Below are 17,871 nucleotides of genomic sequence, written 5' to 3'. Positions count from 1 at the left end.
CACTACAAAGCAATCCCCGAAGATGTGGGAGCCTCCTTGAGCGTTTGTGAGCTTCCAGTGTAACGAACCCTTAAAGCAAATGGGAGGGCATGGAGGGAGGGAGCTGGCTGGCAGGCACTGGTGTGCTCTGATGGTCTGGGAATGGTGGAAGCGGAGGAAGGACCCTGCTTCTCCTGCAGAGATCCTTGGGCAGGCACCGTGCAGCTCCCACCGGAGTGAGCTGGATGGGTAAAAAGTGGGAGACGTGGAATACTGGATGGAGTGGGGAGCACAGCAGGGATGGGGGCTCAGCCCCACGGCGCTGCTCACACAGCAGGGACCGGCTCGGTGTTTTCAGCTGAGCAGGGATGTGTAGGGGCCTGTTTGAAGCGCGTCCCCCACGCAGCAGCACACGCGTCGCGAGGAGGGAGCGAGACGCTGGCTTGATCATTGTCTCACCCAGGGAAATGGGGTTTAATGAGGTTTTAAATAATAAAGTGGGATAATTTCCCTGGCTGGCAGCATCATGAAATTTTCATGGCTCTTTTCTCTCCCAAAGTTTTATCAGCCATTTATTTTTAGCCACACATAATCCCCCCTTTTGAGAAGAGAATAATAGCAGAGAAAGCAGTGATTTAGGGAAAGCTGCTCCTGGGCAGGGATGCTGGGCTGGGAAGCAGCTCCCAGGGGATGCACCGCTCCACTGGGAGCCCTGCCCCATGCTCCAGGGTGGGTGAAGACCCTGCAGGGACAGAGGGAACCTCCAGGTGTGATACAGGGTGGCAGTACTGGGTGCAAAGTGCTGGTACTGGGTGCTGATGCAGGGAGCGAGTATTGGGTACATGCTGGTGCCTGGTACTGGGTACCAGTCCAAGATGCATAGGGCTGGTGCAGGGTGCAAATGATGGGTACCTGGTGGTGGTGCTGGGTGCCAGTACAGGGTGCTGATGCAGGGTGCAAGTGTTGGGTGCAAAGCGCTGGTACTGGGTGCAAGTATCGGGTACATGCTGGTACTGGGTACCAGTACAAGATGCATAGGGCTGGTGCAGGGTGCAAATGATGGGTATGTGGTGGTGGTGCTGGGTGCTGGTACAGGGTGCTGATGCAGGGTGCAAGTGTTGTGTGCCTGGTGCGGGTGCCAGTACAGGGTGCAAGTGTTGGGTGCCTGGTGTGGGTGCCAATGCAGGGTGCAAGTGTTGGGTGCCTGATGCTGGTACTGGGTACCGTGACGGGTGCTAATACCGGGTGCTGGTGGCGGATGCAAGTGTTGTGTGCCTGGTGCGGGTGCCAATGCAGGGTGCAAGTGTTGGGTGCCTGATGCTGGTACTGGGTACCGTGACGGGTGCTAACACCGGGTGCTGGTGACGGATGCTAGCACTGGATACCGGGTTCTGAGGCAGGGTGCAGCCCTGGCCGCAGGTTCCGGGTGCCGGTGCTGGATGCCCGGTGCTGGATGCCGGGTGCCGGTCCCTCTGTGCCTGTCTCCCTGTGTGTGTTTTGACGTGAGGAAGTGCCAAAGCTGCAATCGCTTTAGGAAGTCAATCGCAGGGGCCGGGGGACGCGTGCGCAGTGCAGCCGCCCCGCTCCGCTCCTCTCCCGCTGCCTCTCCCTCTCCCTCCGGTGCCCAGCCCGGAGCAGCGCAGCGGCGGAGCCGGGGGCCGCCGGGGGGCTGCGGACGGCGCTGCGCGGATGCCCGGCCCGTGAGTACCCCTCGGCCCGCAGCGGGGATGCGGCGGGGCTGGGAGGGGAAGGGGGGGACCCGGGCCCGCTGCCCCCCTCCCTCACCCTGCGCCCTCCCCGCAGCCGATGCTCCCCCCCCGGCCCTCAGCTCCCGATGGACCCCGCTTTGCTCGTACCCCCCCTCCCGGTGCATCCTCCCTCCTGCGCGCTCCGAGCGCCGGGGCTGATGGAGAGCTCCGGCTGTGCCTGTGTCCGTCGGTGAGTCCGGCGGCTGCCTGTCACCAGCCCCATGTGCGAGGGCTTTGGTGGGGGGGGAAGGCGAAGGGAAAGGTGGGGGGGAGCATCCTGATGCTCCGTAGGGATCAGTTGTAGCGGAGGGGGGGACGCAGAGCACCGAGCAGGGAGGGGGCCCTCCCCGCCGCATCACCCCGCGGGAGGGCAGGGCTCGGCGAGGAGGAGGAGGATGGAGGGAGGGGGAAGAAGGGGGGCACCCTCCAGCCGCAGGGCCGGGGCTTGCCCAGCCCATGGGGGGAGCTTGCAGCGAGGATTTCCCCCCCACACTCCCCCCCCCCCCTCCCCCCGAGGCCTCCCTGGCTTCTCCTGCACCCACAGGTGGGTGCTAGGGCGGCGATGGAGCATCCTCACTCGGCCAGGATCGCTCCTTCCCATGCAGCTCCCCAAGCCCCAGTGCTGTGCCTCATAGGGGGAGCAGCAGCAATCGGGAGCCCCGACCCGGTTGTCCGGGGCTTGGGGAGCACCGGGGCTCGGGGAGGTCGGCTGAGGTCAGGGCGACCGCAGGCTCTGGTCCCCACCGCGTGGTCCAGCAGCGGCACAGCCATAGGGTTGGAGCAGGGACCTGGCTCGGTGGTGAGCGGGACACGGCTCTCCCCATAGGGATGTGACATCCAAGCATCGCCCAACACGAGCCCATCGCATGGGCAGCGTGCCGGGATGCCGGGACTTGGAGCCGTGTCCCTGTGGATGAGGGCTGGGAGAGGGCCACCCGGAGCTGCTCCACTTGTGGATCACAGCGCTGGGCACGGGAAGGTTCCCCCGGGAAGCTCCCTGTCCCCGCAGCTTCCATGAGGCTGCTCTGGCGCAGATCCACGGCCTTATTTAAGAAACTAAACAAAAAGTGTTAAGTGAGTGGGAGGGATTTCCCTGCTGCGAGGGGAGTTCATGCCCCTCTGGATGCGCCTCCACCAGCCCCAGCCATAGAGACGCTCGCCCCATCACGCTGGATGAGCGGAGCCCGCGGCGTCCTCTATCCCGGTGGATATCGTTTTCCTTGGGAATACGGGTCGCCCCAGTGGGTGCATATTTCAGGAGAACTCCCAAGGGATAGCGCCACATCAGATTTCCCTACAAGGATTTTAGCTCCTCCGCTTCAGCCCTTCGCCACCAATGACTCAAGCTGCTAATCAAAATACAGTCGTGTTCTTCAGCAATTAAACAAGCTCCACCTCAATCAGATTATAGTGGGGAAGCAGGAATTTAGTGACATGGAGATACCTCGATCGGGGCACGGGTGCCTGGTCTGGTTTCGTTATTAAAAGCCAAAAGAAGGAGCCGAAGGCGGATATTGGGATAACGCAGCTCAAACCCAGAGAGGGTGAGGGAGGAGAACACCTTGGCAGAGCAGTGAATGCCGAGCCTGCCCCAGTGCAGGAGCAGCTCATCTCTGAAGCGCATCCTCTCCCCTCTTCGCTGGTCTGTGGCTGCAGTCCCACTTTTAGGCTGGACGTGGGCTACAGCATCTTGAGTTGCATCTGGACGCATGCAAAAGTGAACTCCGGGCTCTTCCCTCTGAGCAACAGGTCCAGGGTGGCGAAGCAGCCACCACATCACTGCTGGGCCTCTGCAGAGCATGAGCTCAACCTGCTGTGGCTTTTCCTCTTCTTTTCACCCCTCCCCAAATCTTTCTCCTCTGGACAAAACCATCTTGGCAAGGCAGCTCAGGAGGAGGCAGGAGCCGCTCTCGGTGCTGGCACCGCTCCTGAGCCACCCCATGCTGTGTCCTGCCTTCCCCTTCCTGCTCCTCCTCCTCCTCCTCAGGCCGGTTCCATGCTCCAGCCCTTTGGGCCATACCCGAGCACCCCAAAAGCAGAGCGGGTATGCCTTTGTGCCATGACTTGGGGTTCAGGACTTCGGGTCCTGCCTGGAATAACAGCGGCTTCCGGGTGAGCCGGTGCCCACGGCCTTTGCCAAGACTTCCTATTACTCAGTTCCTCATTCTCTGCACATCTCTCTATGCATTTCCATCACCACGGCAGTTCAGAGAGGGGTGGACCTGGAGGCGGTTGTTTGTATACGTTATTTTATGGTTGCCTCTTTATCTGCGGTGAAGGAAAGATGCTGGAGCTTATCACAGCTTGCTTTCATCCCATTGCGTGTTTAGAGGGTGGGTTTTGCCCATGGGGAGGACAGGCTGGGGGAAGAGCATCCGACATCTTCTGTGGGGTAAGAGGGGAAGAAACTGAACTCGCTGACTAATGGGGACTCCAGCAACCCCGGCACAGAGCAGGAAGCTGCTCTGCAGTGGCCATCAGTGTCCTGGTCCAGCGGGATCGGGGCCGGGAGCATCAGGAGTTTCAGGACACCTTTCGTAGGGATTGAGCATCTTAAATCCAGCTGTGCACGCTCTGCGTTGTGCTGCTGCATGAGCCAGGGGGTGAGTCCCCTGTGCAGCCCTGGGCCTGCTCCGTGGGACCAGGGGACAAGGAACTGATGGCTTTGGGGTCAAGCTATAGTGAAATCAGAACACTGGCTCTTGCTGGTGTAAAACGAGGCAGCAACCCCTGAGTTCTGATCCATCTTCACCCTCCTGCAAGGCTGCTCTCTGGGAGCCTGGAAAATTCCTCATGCCTGTTAGTTTGGGGCAGCAACAGGCAGGGAAACACCAAAACCCTTTGGGGTTCAGCTCAAACATTCACCTTAACCGTGGAAAAAAGGGGTTTTCCTGACAGCAGGAAGATGGATGGTGGAGCTCTGCAGCAAGCTGCCCTTCCAGTTCTCTAACCGCTTGGAAACAGCCTCAGTTGACTTCTGAGGGCTCCGTGCTCCGGCTGGGAAGATCCCTGGGGTTGGGGGCCCAGCTTTGCCACGCTCCAGATGTGCTTGTCGGTGCTTGCCCATTCCAGAGGCAGAAGCACCACGGAGGCTCCGCAGCAGCCATGGCATGGGTATTGGAGGAGCAGAGCCCCAGTGTCCCTCAGTGCAGGCTGAGGGTGCGATATCAGCCCCTTCCCGGAGCTGGAGTTCCTGCTGGTTCAGTAGAGAGGGGTTAAAGAGCCAGCAAAGGGGGTTTGGGGTTAAGGAGTTGGGTTTTCCCATTGCTCCCCCTCCTGCAAGCATGAACCGAGCCTGGGCTTAGGCAGTTTCCTCTGACAGAAGGCGAATGCCCAAGCAGCGTTTCAGTGCAAAGGGCAGGAGAAGAGCAAACAGGGAGAGATTGGCATGAGCAGGAACCCCGGAAAAGGAAGGGAAAGCTTCCAGCTATAGCCCTGAAAACCAGCAGAGCCCAAGGAAAGATGCTGCTGTGGATCTGGTGTGGGTTTGCCCATGAGGAGCGAGCTCACAAGGGGGATGTGGGGATGCTGTGACAGCAGTGTCCGGCTCCTGTGTCCTGCCATGGTACAGCTGAGCCCTGCAGCATCCCAGGGGCTTGGCAAAGGGCATCGCCATGGCCTGGACATGGGTGAGATCCCCAGCAAGGACCAGTACCATGATCTGAGCCTGGAACGCCTCCAATGGCCTGAGCAGCAGCCCTGGGGCTGGGGCCACCCCAACAGAGTGACAGCGCTTCCTTCCTCCCCGGGATGGCCAAGCTGAACCCATCGTCCTCCTCCTCCTTTGCTTGGGGTTTAAATAAGCAGCACAAAGCTCCCGTTGCCTATCATGGCTGGGGCAAGGCAGAGCATCGCTGCTGCAGCGGTGGCAGTGAGGCTGCTGTGACTGCAGCACAGGGGTCACCCACATCCCTTGGGGTGCTCCAATGTATTAGGGCAGCAAATCCCCCTTGCTGTGGATATTTGCCTGCAGGACAGTCTCCTGTGGGACTCATTCCCCAGTCCCTCACTGTTCTAACACAGGACAAAAGTCTGATGTGGAAGTTTTCTGACTGGGACAAGCGAAAGCTCAGCTCTGCAAGCTCTGATCCAGGGATCCATGGTGGCACTGGGTCCGGGGTGTCAGCCCACCCATGGGTGTTCACATCTACCTGAAGCCAGACCTCAAAAGGCATCCATCAGGGCTGTCAGCGTGCAGGCAATGGGGCCCACAGCATAAACCCAGGGTCCCCATTTGGGGGTGGTCCCCCTGGTCCCCAGCCTTTGTGCTCCCATAACCCCAGCCTGTCTGGTCCCATCACTGGTTGAACCTGCTGCTGGCTCAGCCCTGCCCTGCCCACATCAATGCTGCGTGGGGCTGTGCCCTGGGCAGGGAGCGTGGCTGAGAGCAGGGCCAGACCTGTCCTTGGCATGACCGGACCCACCGGCTCCCAACCCTCCTCCCTGTGCCCGGCCGGTGGGGTTTGGTTTCGGGCTGGGGCGGAAATCACCCCTTGGCTGCACTGGGGAGCCCTCGGAGCCGCAGTAAGTGACCCCTTTGATCCACATTTCCCTTCCTTTCCATCCCAATCCCGGGCTGATTCTCTGCCTGGTTCCTTGTTTCCTTGGAAGGGGCAATTCCTCATCTTCTTATCCTCAGTCCTCCTGTCATCCTCATCCCTAATTACCACTGATACCCCCTCCTTTGCCCCCTGCTCCCCAGTGGGATGCAGCGCTGCTGGCATGGGGGACTGAGCAGCACCCCATGAGCACAGAGCACCCCACCACCACCACCACCATGGCTCAGCTCTCACCCTGGCCGCACCGATGCCGTGTCCCTCCTTTCCCCCTTCCCTCCCATCATCCGCTGGGCTCCATCCATGCGGTTTAGCCCCTGCTGGGTATTGATTACCGTGATCTTTCTTCTCCTTACGCATGGATCATTACCAAATGCTTAACAGGAGTTTGCCTTCGCGTCGCCGCGGTACGTCCGCTAATAGAAACATAATTGTCAGGGTTTGCCTGGTTAAATCCCCAGCTGATTGTGGCGGGTGCTATTTTTATGCTCTGAAATAATTAACTCCGTTTCAGTGCAAACGGGGCCGGAGGGTGGGTGCTGGCAACGCTGTGCCCGTTGGGGCTGTGCTGGGACAGAGCTGTGGGTCCCCTCGCCTCTTTGCAGCAGCGGATGGAGAGGTTCTTGTGGTCCTCGTGGTGGGATTGGGCTTGGAGGATGCGCAGTGTAGGAATCCAGGGGAGGAGAGGACAGGGCTCAGAGGTCCAGACCTGAGCATCATCAGGAGAGGTGCCCATGGGGCTATTGGCTGTTGTGAAGGACCAAGGAGATGCTGCAGCATCTCTGGGTTCCCATCACCAGGACCCATCTTTCCAGTCCCAGGGGGCAGCAGACAGAAGAGGCGCCCGCTGGCCTGCTCCACGTGCATGGGCACGTCTGTGGTGTTATCAGTGTTATCAGTGGCACGTGCTCCATGGCTGTCAGGGATGTGGCCACATGAGCACTGTCACCCCCTCATCCCAGTGTGACTGAGGGACCAGAGCCCATAGCACCGGGGTGACCCCAAGCCAGGGGGGACTCGATGTCTTTAATCTTTCTCTAATAGGATGCCAAAGGCAGGAGGTGGGGAAAGACTGGGTTTAAATATAGCTCCTAAAGCTTCCTGTGCACAGGCAGGTGGCTGGGGCTGGCTGTGGGTTGGGGCTCGGTGGTGTCTGCCATGGGGTAACCCCAGCAGAGCATCACCAGTCCCTGTCACCCACCTGGGGCTGGCCCACGTCTGGCTGTGCTCAGTGGTTGGTTTCAGCCAAATCTGGCACGGGTCAGAGGGGGAGAAAGGCAGGGAGGAGGAGGCAAGGGAGGCTGCTGAACCCTTATGAGACACTGGAGAATCCAGCAGCGACGTGCAGGCAGCTGAGCTCTGCTGCACTGATCCAGCATGGCCGGTCTCGCAGGGTGCTTTACAGCTCCTCCGCGGTATGGAAAGGGGTTGGATCCGGATCTGGTGCTGTACACATCAAGGCGTTGCTAGTGTGGGGCAGGGGCTGGGCTCTCCACCGTGACCAGGGGGTTTGTGCATCATCCCCTATGGATGTCGGTGATGAGCAACGAAGCTGCTCTCCTTCGGGTGACAGGGGCCGGGCCGCGGTGTGATCCGGCTGGTGTTTGGGTGCTGGGGTGCACGGTGATGGGAAGGGAAGAGACCACAGCTCCGTGTCCACCGGGAAGCGGCTGCGCCAAGCGGGGCGCTGGGCCAGGCTGATAACGGGCACATGGCACAGCCGGGTGCCCCGCGGGAGCGTGCAGGGGATGTCAGCATTCCCCTTCCTCTTTCTCCCCTCTTCTCCCCTTTTCTCCCCTCTTCTCCCTTTTTCTCCCTCTTTCTCCCATTTTCTCCCTTTTCCGCCCTCTTTCTCCCTTTTTCTCCCCTTTTCCACCTTATTCTCCCCTTTTCCACCTTATTCTCCCCTTTTCTCCCTTTTCTCCCTTTTTCGCCCTCTTTCTCCCTTTTTCTCCTCTTTTCCACCTTTTTCTCCCCTTTTCCAACTTTCCTCCCCTTTTCTCCCTCTTTCTCCCTTTTTCTCCTCTTTTCCACCTTTTTCTCCCCTTTTCCACCTTTTCCTCCTCTTTTCCACCTTTTTCTCCCCTTTTCCACCTTTTTCTCCCCTTTTCCACCTTTTTCTCCCCTTTTCCACCTTATTCTCCCCTTTTCCACCTTATTCTCCCCTTTTCTCCCTTTTCTCCCTTTTTCTCCCTCTTTCTCCCTTTTTCTCCCCTTTTCCACCTTTTTCTCCCCTTTTCCAACTTTCCTCCCCTTTTCTCCCTCTTTCTCCCTTTTTCTCCCCTTTTCCACCTTTCTCTCCCCTTTTCCTCCCCTTTTCCACCCCTTTTCCACCTGCATTGATGCCCGTGTGAGTGAGAGGCAGCCACCAGCAGAGACCATGCCCCAGTGTGGTCCGCTGATGTAGTGCCAGGGCTGGACCCCTCCACCCGCAGCGGTGCCAAAGGCAGATTTAACCAAGGAAGCAGAGGTTGGGCGTTTGATTTCTCTGTTTCTTCTGAAGGGCAGAGAAACCCAAGCGAGTTTGTTTGTGAGGCACTCTTGGCCAATGGAGCCGCGCTGCGCAGGCTGGCGCATCCCCGGCACCGGGGTGATGCTGTGGGAGGCACCGTGTGAGGCTCTGACTCAGCCCAACCCTGGGTACCGGCCCCTTCCCTCGCTGCCCATCCTCATCCCTTGGGGATGCGTGGGGCACAGCGTGGAAACCACCAGCGGCGGGTGCTGGGGACCAGGCTGTGCCCACCATAGGGATGTATCAGCCCATCACTCCTTGCTTCCTTGGCCATGGGGTTGGTGCCAGCACTGCTGTGCCCGGACTATCTCTGAGCCAGCACCGTGCTCGGTGCCAGGCCTGTCTCGGGACTGCTTCTGTTGTCCTCATGCCTGTGGAAGCCACTGGATCCAAGGGACGGGAAGCACGAGGATGCCCTGGCGCGGCCGCCGGTGGCACTCGCTGTGCCCTGGTGGGGTGAGGATTGCAGCCGGGGCTTTCCCAAAAAAGGCCTGAACTCTGGGTTGCGTTTGCCACTTCCCTCACCACTCCCTTTCCTGTGAGAGGATGTGCTCGGGGCCTTTCTCTTTCTCTCTTCTCTCCCGGCTCCCTGCCCTCGGAGCAGGCGATGCCGCGCTCACCCTGAGCCGGCCGGGGTCACCCTGGCTGGCACCGGCCGCCGCGGGATGGCCGAGGTGCAGGTATGGATGCGCCGGTGGCATCTCCCCTTGGATCCCCTCCCTCCAGTCCATGGCACGGGGTCCGGTGCGCACCCAGGGCTGTGTTGGGGTGTCCTGCACCGGGTGGGTGCTGGTGAGCATCATCCCCGTGAGGGCGCGCAGGGAAGGGGGTGCATGGTGCTGGCCATCACCTTGGTTTTGTCTGTGTGGGGACCCTGCTGCCACATCTCCCATCGTGGCTGGCACAGGGTGATCGTGGTGCCTGCTTTGCCCAGTGTGAGCAGGGCACAGGGTGCTTTGCGTGGGGGGCAGCCCAATGGAAGGGCAGGTTCCCTTTGGGGAGCTCGGTTGCGTGGGGGTCCCCTCTCTATATGAGAAGAGGAGGTTGTGCCATGCTCAGCAGGGACAGCACTGAGTGCATGAGCTGCACACCAGTGCATGGGGACTCCCACTGCGGCCCCTGGCACCAGGCACTGATGGCAAAGGCTCACACAGGGTTCGGGTTCAGGAGGCTTTTGGGGTGAGGAAACGTCCCCTTTCCATCACCCTTCCTCTTTTCACAGCCTCACGTGTGCGCTTCCGCCTTCCCTCTGCTGCCCGATGGGACTTCCTTATCCGCTGCCCCTGCAACATCCCTGCGGCCCCCGCTCTCTTGTGGGGTGCTGAGGGGTGCAAAACCAACCCTGGGGGTCCACAGCGTGGTGGCATTGCCCTTTGGAGCCAACCTGGAGCTGGTCCTGCCTCCTGGCCGGGTGCTGAGTGCACGCCACATGCATGGGATGGGGATGCCCCTTGCTTGGGGGATGCTGCTCCATCCTGATGCCTCTCGGGGGTGTTTTGGGTTGTGGGTTTGGAGCAATGCCGTGTGCTGTCCCCACATTTGTGTCCCTCTGGCACCTGCCATCCGGGTGCTTCGGGATGGGCTGGGGGGAAGCAGGGTTTCCCCAGCCTTAGGATTCCCTCCTGCTCGCCCCATTCCCGCAGCCTCATCACCGGTGCCTGTAATTAGTGCTGGAGTCAGGTGGAACCGAGGGCAGTGCGGGGGGGACAGGAGCAGAGGCACTGCTGAGCCGGTGACAAGGTCATGGCTGCACTGCCAGCACCCGGGGCTATAAATAGGGACAACTGGGAGTGAAACGTGGACTCGCTCCTTTTTGGTCCCTGCGGGAGCGATGGGAGCCAGCGGGAGGGTTGGGAGGGCCCAGGGCAGGAGCTCATGGAAGGCAAAACCAGGGCTCAGGGGACAGCCCTGTCCCCACCTGGGACCTGCATCCCGGCTCCATCCCCCTTGCAGGGCTCAGACCCGAGGTGATGGACCTGGGGCAGCTCGACACAGGGATGCTGGGGCTGAAGCACATGGGACTGCCCCCTGCTCCTGCTCCTTCCTTCTGGCAGGGGAAGGGCTGTGATTGCTGCCCAGGATGCAGAGCTGGACGTGACCACATCCTCACCATCCCTAGGTGGGTGCTGAGCCCTGGTGCCCAGCACTGCTCCTGCCCAGGAGCATCCCTGTTCCAGGCAGGAACAGGCAGCCTATGGGTGCAGTGGGACCATCCCGCAGTGGTGCAGAGCACTGGAGCTGGCACAGAGCGAGTTCTGTTTTGGTGCTGGGCGCTGTGAAAACTCTTCACCCCCCATTTCCTTCCACTCACATGATGCTGTGGAGCCGCTCCGACTTCCCCATCCTGCACATGAAGGCCCTGGGGGGGTCCATTGGTTCTTCCCCATGGCTGGGGGCATTAGGCCGGTGGCTGAGCCCCACACCCTGCCCGGCCCCACTGCGGGACTCAGCAGCAACACCAAAGCACGGTCGAGGTCCTGGGTGAAGCGTGGGGCTGGCAGAGCATCCACCACCACGTCTCCCCTCCTCCTGTCCTTTTCACTTCCTTTTCTTGTGCTGTGCCTTTGCTCGCTGCCTGCGTGGGGCTCGGAGCAGCCCCCCCAAGGCAGGGCTCCATTGGGGATGGTAACGCGGTGCCGCTCCTCTCCCTCCCCACAGGCTCCATCCAGGAGGCCGCAGGGACGTTAGCCCGGGGCTCACCCGCGGGCTGGGACAAGCCCAGAGCAGCAGAAGAGCCCCTGGAGCACGACCCAACCCCGTCCACCGTGTATGAGGCTGGGACGCAGGTGAGGAGGTAACGGCCCCGGGGCCGGCCAAAAGGGGAGCTGGAGCTAAATCACAGCGAGTCACTCGCGGCACGGGGGTCCCGTGTGCTGCTCCCATGTGCTTACAGGGGGTTGGGGGCCGCTGTGCTCATTCACCGTGTGCCCCGTTGCAGTACGCAGGACCCGCGTCCGCAGAGACACCCCTTCCGATGTCCCGGCATGAGGCTTCTCCGACAACGGTGCAACCCGCCAGCAACCACCGCCCCAACGCCTGCTGCTTCTGCTGGTGCTGCTGCTGCAGTTGCTCATGGTACGTGTGGTGTGGTGCGGTACGCGCGTGGTACCCAGGGGTCTATGAGCAGCGGGATGCAGGGGTCACCAGTGTGCTGCTCGTCCTCCATCGCTGCCCCAGCAGGCGCTTGGGTTTGAGGGAGAGGGGGACCCACAGCATCGCCGACTCCTGGGTGCAGCGTGGCCCTTGGGTGCATGAGGTTTGTGGTACCCACACCACAGGCAGCTGGGATGGAGCCGAGCCTCTGGGATGCTGCCTGCTCACGATGGGTTGGGAGCTGAGAGCAGAATGGTCAGGAAGGGCGTGAAGGTGTTTTGGAGCAGACGGGCACAGTGGTGCTGGGGTTGTGCTGCTCTCCTTGGTGGGTTCAGGTTGAGCTGGGCTGAGCACTGCGGGCAGGAGGGGTTTGCTGCCTGTTTCAAGCAGGGAAGGGCAGGAGGAGGGCTTCATGGCCATGCAGCGCTCTGCCCCAAGTGAGTGGTCCATGTCCATTGGAGCCCTCCCAGGCAGCTCTGTCTTGGAGCATCAGCAGCAGAGCCCGGCACTGCCCAAAGCCAAGGATGTAACCAGCCACTCGCCTGCATCTCCCATCCTCTCTGAGGATCCCCAGCTCCTTATTCTCTGCATAGCCCAGATTTTGGAGAGCCCATCCGCTCCCTCCATCCTCAGCATCTCCCTGCTCCCACTGCCGACGGCTTTGGGCTTCACAGCCACTGACAGCACCGACCTGAAGCTGAGCCTTGTGCAAACCCAGCGTTGGTGTGTCAGCCCCATCCAAACCCCCTTCGGGTCCTTGGGGCCTCATCTCACCCGATCCCATCTCATTACCTTGCATTTACACAGCAGTGAGGGCATCCTGCCCCTAACCTCTCCTTCCAGGATGCTGTTCTGAGCAGGGTGACCCTTCCCTGTGTCCCTCCTCCATCTCTGCCACGAGCCTGTGAGCAGGGATGGGACAGAAATCCCTCCTCCTGGAGCCAGCAGTGACCAGTGCCAAGTGTTCTGGGACTCCCTGAGGGGCAGGGTTGCTGTGAGCAGGGAGGTCCTGCACATCACAGCCACTCCGTGCCAGCAGGAGCCACGGTGTCGCAAGCAGGAAGCGCTGCTGTCAGCCTGGGCACTGAAAGTGGAGGGCCTGAGGGAAGTCGGCTGTGCCGGGGTGAGGGATGTGGGGTGCGGGTGCGTCCCCAGCTCCCCTGACTACCTTTCCATGTCCCCTGTTAGGAACGAGGACCGGGAGCGAGCGTGGAGGGCGTCCCGGGAGACCAAACTGGAGACCATCCCAAACTGTGAAGCCTGGTGAGTGCCGCAGGGTTGGGTCCCCATTGCCTCCATCCACGGAACCCAGGTCCGTATCCTGCCTGCTGGCACACACATGAGGAGCAGGATCAGAGCACCGGGATTCAGGGGCTCCTGATGCTGTGTCCCTGGTTCCCAGCAGGAAATGGGAGCCTGGAGCCACTGGATGCAGCCCTCTTGTACTAGTGGCCCTTGGGCGCCTTGCACAGGGAAACTGAGGCACGCAAGAACCTCAGGAGCTTTCAGGCCTCATCCTGCTCTTTAAACCCACTGCTGAGAGCACCTTATATCCAGAGAGATAAGGGGGGGACAGGCTGTTCCTTTGGGATCAGCGCTGCAGAAGCGGATGCCGCAGCAGTGGACACGTACCACAGGACACGGTGTAGTTCCACTGCACCCAGCACCCAGCCCCTGGGGCACCCTCCCCACACAGCCCAGCACCTGGGCCAGCAGGGTCAGCCGTGCTCATTAACACTGACAGTGATTGCTCGTGGTAATGAGCACGTAATGAGTGTCTGCTCCCTCCTTCCCAGCTGTGAGGGGTGCTGGGCTGATGTCAGCCTCTCCCTGCCTGGGAAGGGCTTTTGCTCCTTCTTCTTGGGTCTGTGCAGAGCCAGCACCAGAACAGGTTTCAGCTTAGGGTATTCAGCTGAGAGACCCCAAAAGCAGCCTCTTAACTCAATGACCTTAAAGCTCACAGTAAAGAACTTCCTTATATCTAACCCTGAACATCCCTTGTTCCAGTTTGAACCCATCACCCCTTGTCCCATCACTACCATCCCTGATGTAGAGCCCCTCCCCAGCATCCTTGCAGATGGATACTGGATAGATACTGATATGGATAGGGACACTGGAAGCTGCTCTGAGCTCTCCATGCAGCTTCTCCAGGCTCAACAGCCCCAGTGTTCTCAGCCTGAGCTGCTCCAGCCCCTGCTCATCCTCTGGACTTGCTCCATGTCCTTCTGCTGAGGACACCAGCACTGCACACGGTGCTGCAAGTGGGGGGTCTCATGCAGAGCAGAGCAGAGCAGAGGGTTAGGATGAGCTCCACGCAGGATGGGCACAGGGGATGCTCAGGGACGATCCATTGAGCGCGGGGGGAACACTGCAGCCATAACTCTGTCCCTTTGCCCTCCCCGGGGGGACCCGGCAGCGCCAAGCCCACGCCGGAGGAGGTGCGGGGCTGGGCACAGTCCTTTGAGAAGCTGATGAAGAGCCCTGCGGGCCGCAACGTCTTCCGGGAGTTCTTGCGGACTGAGTACAGCGAGGAGAACATGCTCTTCTGGCTGGCGTGCGAGGAGCTCAAGGCCGAGTGCAACAAGCACACCATCGACGAGAAGGCGCGGATGATCTACGAGGACTACATCTCCATCCTCTCGCCCAAGGAGGTACGGGGCAGAGCTGCCGCGGGGCTCAAACACGGCTGGGAGGGATGGTCCTTCAGGAGTCGTAGGATCGATCAGGTTGGAAAGGACCTTTAAGATCATCGAGTGCCACCACTAAACCGTGGCACTCGGAGAGGGCTTTGGTCCGGCCCGGAAGCAGTTTGGGGATGGGGGGGGTTTGCCTCATGCTTGTGTATGGATGGAGGTGAGAGCATCCCCCCCCGCCCCGGGATGCTGCCGGCTTTGGGACCCAAGGGCCTGGTTGTGCTGCGGGGCTGAAACCTCACGAGGGCACCAGCGGGTCGAGGAGATGCCGCATCCCAGCTCGGAGCGTCCCTGGAATGGGGACATCCAAGGTGGGAGCAGCCTGAACCCCGTTCTCGTGCCCAGCAAGGGGAGGACCCGGCGAGCTCCCTGCAGCTCGCCCCAGAGCACCCTGGCTATGGTGCAGATACAGCCTGGAGCACACTGTGGTCTTCCATGTCTGGCCCCGGTGCTGCATTGATACCCAATGGCATAGAGTCCCAGACTGGTTTGGGTTGAAGGGACCTTAAAGCTCCTCCAGCTCCAACCCCTGCCACGGGCAGGGACCCCTTCCACTGGAGCAGCTTGCTCCAAGCCCCTGTGTCCAACCTGGCCTTGAGCACTGCCAGGGATGGGGCAGCCACAGCTTCTCTGGGCACCCTGTGCCAGCGCCTCAGCACCCTCACAGGGAAGAGCTTCTGCCTCAGAGCTCATCTCAGTCTCCCCTCTGGCAGGTTACAGCCATTCCCCTTGGCCTGTCCCTACAGGCCCTTGGCCAAAGCCCCTCTCCAGGTTGCTTAAAGCCCCTTCAGGCACTGGAGCTGCTCTAAGGTCTCCCCTTCAGGAGCCTTCTCTTGTCCAGGCTGAACCTGTCCCTCACCCCCTGTTTCTGCCCAGGTGAGCCTGGACTCGCGGGTGCGGGAGGTGATCAACCGGAAGATGCAGGAGCCGTCCTCGCACACCTTCGACGATGCGCAGCTCCAGATCTACACGCTCATGCACAGAGACTCCTACCCTCGCTTCCTGAACTCTGCCATATACAAATCGCTGCTCCAGAGCGTCTCCCACTCCTCCTCGGAGTCCTAAAAGGGCTCCCGATGGCCGCGGGGACGCCGGTGGGGACACAGTAGCCAAAAGGGGGGGGGGGTCTCGGTGCCTTGTCCCTGCTGGCCCCCTCCTAAGTTTTTAGCTTTTTACCTAGGAACCATCACCCTGGTCTCTGGGCCACCCTCCAGGACTGGTCCCCAGGGCTGGTGGCATCTGTACTACTGAAACCCCTGCCCCATCCCTGGCTGGAGCGAGGCGGGAGCGCGCCCGGGGCCCGGCTCCCTCCGCATCCCGTTTGGAAGAGGTCACTTTATCCCATCTCCACCACACGTGGGGACGCAGCACGTCCCCGTTTCCCACCTGAGACCCAGTTGGGGGGGGTTGGGGTGGGGGGAGGTCGAGTGTTGGATTCTTTTGGTTTGGTTTTTTTTTACTTTTTATTTGAAATGCGCTTTTTTGTTGGCTTTTATTGGGGTATGGGGGGGGGGGGGGGGCAGGGAGGGGGGTGACAAGCGTCTCTGTACAGATAAAAACTTGTCAGGTTTACATGCTCCAGCCTGGTGGCATTCCCAAGGGATGTGGGGGGCTGGATAGGGCAGAGGGCAGGCAGCCCCCACCCGGAGGCTGCAGCTCCCCTATCTCTAAAGCTGCAGCAAGGGAGGGTGAGGCCGCGCTTGGAGGATGGCTGAGGGGTACCAGGGTACCCTGCACATCCAGAGCAGCGCATTCCTGTCATCCCAAAGTCAGAGCATCCTGCACCCTCACTTCATGGACATCAGGGATGCAGCTGTTATCGCCCCTCCTGCACATCACAGGGAATCACAGAACGGTTTGGGGTAGAAGGGACCTTAAAGCTCATCCAACTCCAACCCCTGCCACGGGCAGGGACACCTTCCACTGGAGCAGCTTGCTCCAAGCCCCATCCAGCCTGGCTTGGAAGACATAGAATATCCACGTGGTTTTGTATGGCACAAGGAACGTGCTCCTGGAGCCCAGAGTTAACACACCTGCACCAGCAGCTCCTGCCCTTCACAGTGAAGCAAAGCCAACACTCCACTGCTCCTAACCCCAACCAACCACTGGTTTCCCATTTCTCTCCCCCTTCCCATCTTTCCCTCTCCCTCCCTTCAAAGCAAGGAGCATGGGTTTCTTCCTCCTGAAGATACTATTTAAGCAACCAAAACCTCTCAGCTTTTTGGGTTTGGGTTGTGTCCTTCCTTCCCCGTGGCACGGCTGCATGGAAACTCCTGTCAGGAAATGCAGTGTTTGCCAAGCTGGAAATAGAGCTCCAGCAAATGTAGTTTTGAGGGAGACCAAAGAGAGTTCCTTTGGTCAGGAATGTCAGTATTGTTATCCCTGAGCTCTTCCTGGCAGGTTTTCCCTGGGTCTGCGCCCCTGCAGCATCCCCACCCTGAGGTTTGAGTCCTGGGTGCTGGGTTTGCTCTGCAAAGGAAGTATCTCATTCCCAAAATGTGGCTGCAGCTCAAGGACTGGAGGTTGAGCATCCCCAGGGCCATTCAAGAGCAGAGCAGGGACTCAAAACCACACCACAGAGGGATCATCCAGGGAAGACCAAATTGAGGTTGTCTCTTGCTTCCAATCCTGGCACTTCAATACCTGGTACTTGATCTTCATTTAATCTTGTTTCATTGTCTTCTCACTGAAGTTTACGTAGTTTTACTTAACTTACTTATTCTATAGTTCATCTTTACTCCTCAGCCACCTCTTTCTCCAGTGGCTTTCCCCTCCCTGGCTCTCTCCCCCCCGTTATCCCAGAAAACAGCACTGTAAAATGCCCCAAAGCAGGATTTTTCCCTCACTTCCTCAGGCTTCTCCATCCCTTCAGGCTCGTCAGCAAACTGCACCCCCAGCTCAACACGAGGCACACACAATGGCAACAGCAACCAGGAACACACTGGCTCCTGCTCACAGGGCACAAGCCAGAACCTTTGGATCCTGAGGCTTTTAAGCATTCCTATGAGGACCCTGCTCCATCCCAAGCCTGGGTGGAAGAATCCCACTTCACCCCAAGGCTCGGGAGGCTTAAACAAGTTGTCAGCATCTTTGACTCTTTCTCTTCTTGGGAAACTCAGCTGCACCCCATGATGCGAGAGCCCTGAGCGAAGGAGGCGGTTGGGATCCCTGCCTCTGGAAGAACCCAGCCCTCAAAGGGGCTCAGAGCACATTTCCCAGTGCTCTCATGTGGCTGCTTGCTTCTCTCCAACCAGCTCCAAGGCCTGTGCTGGAAAGCCAGGGGAAATACT

General features: G+C 60.0%; 1 protein-coding gene across 2 annotated transcripts; it reads left to right on the top strand.

Annotated features, from left to right (window-relative positions):
• The first annotated feature begins 1,538 nt into the window (after window positions 1-1,538).
• RGS19 (regulator of G protein signaling 19) lies at window positions 1,539-15,979 on the top strand. Of its 2 annotated transcripts, none has more exons than XM_061441530.1 (6): window positions 1,539-1,679; window positions 11,454-11,581; window positions 11,734-11,870; window positions 13,077-13,151; window positions 14,305-14,539; window positions 15,458-15,979. In XM_061441530.1, the coding sequence occupies exons 3-6, from the start codon at window positions 11,770-11,772 to the stop codon at window positions 15,644-15,646; spliced, it is 600 nt and encodes a 199-aa protein (XP_061297514.1). In that variant the 5' UTR covers window positions 1,539-1,679; window positions 11,454-11,581; window positions 11,734-11,769; the 3' UTR covers window positions 15,647-15,979. The 2 variants fall into 2 exon arrangements, with proteins under 2 accessions (XP_061297514.1, XP_061297513.1); XM_061441529.1 differs by lacking the exon at window positions 1,539-1,679 and adding an exon at window positions 9,318-9,475.
• The last annotated feature ends 1,892 nt before the right edge of the window (window positions 15,980-17,871 follow it).

This window comes from Pezoporus flaviventris, unplaced genomic scaffold (genome assembly GCF_033815535.1).
Source record: "Pezoporus flaviventris isolate CSIRO_AGI_PZ_B2104156 unplaced genomic scaffold, CSIRO_AGI_Pfla_v1 ptg000213l, whole genome shotgun sequence".
Lineage (NCBI taxonomy): Eukaryota > Metazoa > Chordata > Aves > Psittaciformes > Psittacidae > Pezoporus > Pezoporus flaviventris.
This window is presented reverse-complemented; position numbering and strand designations above follow the sequence as displayed.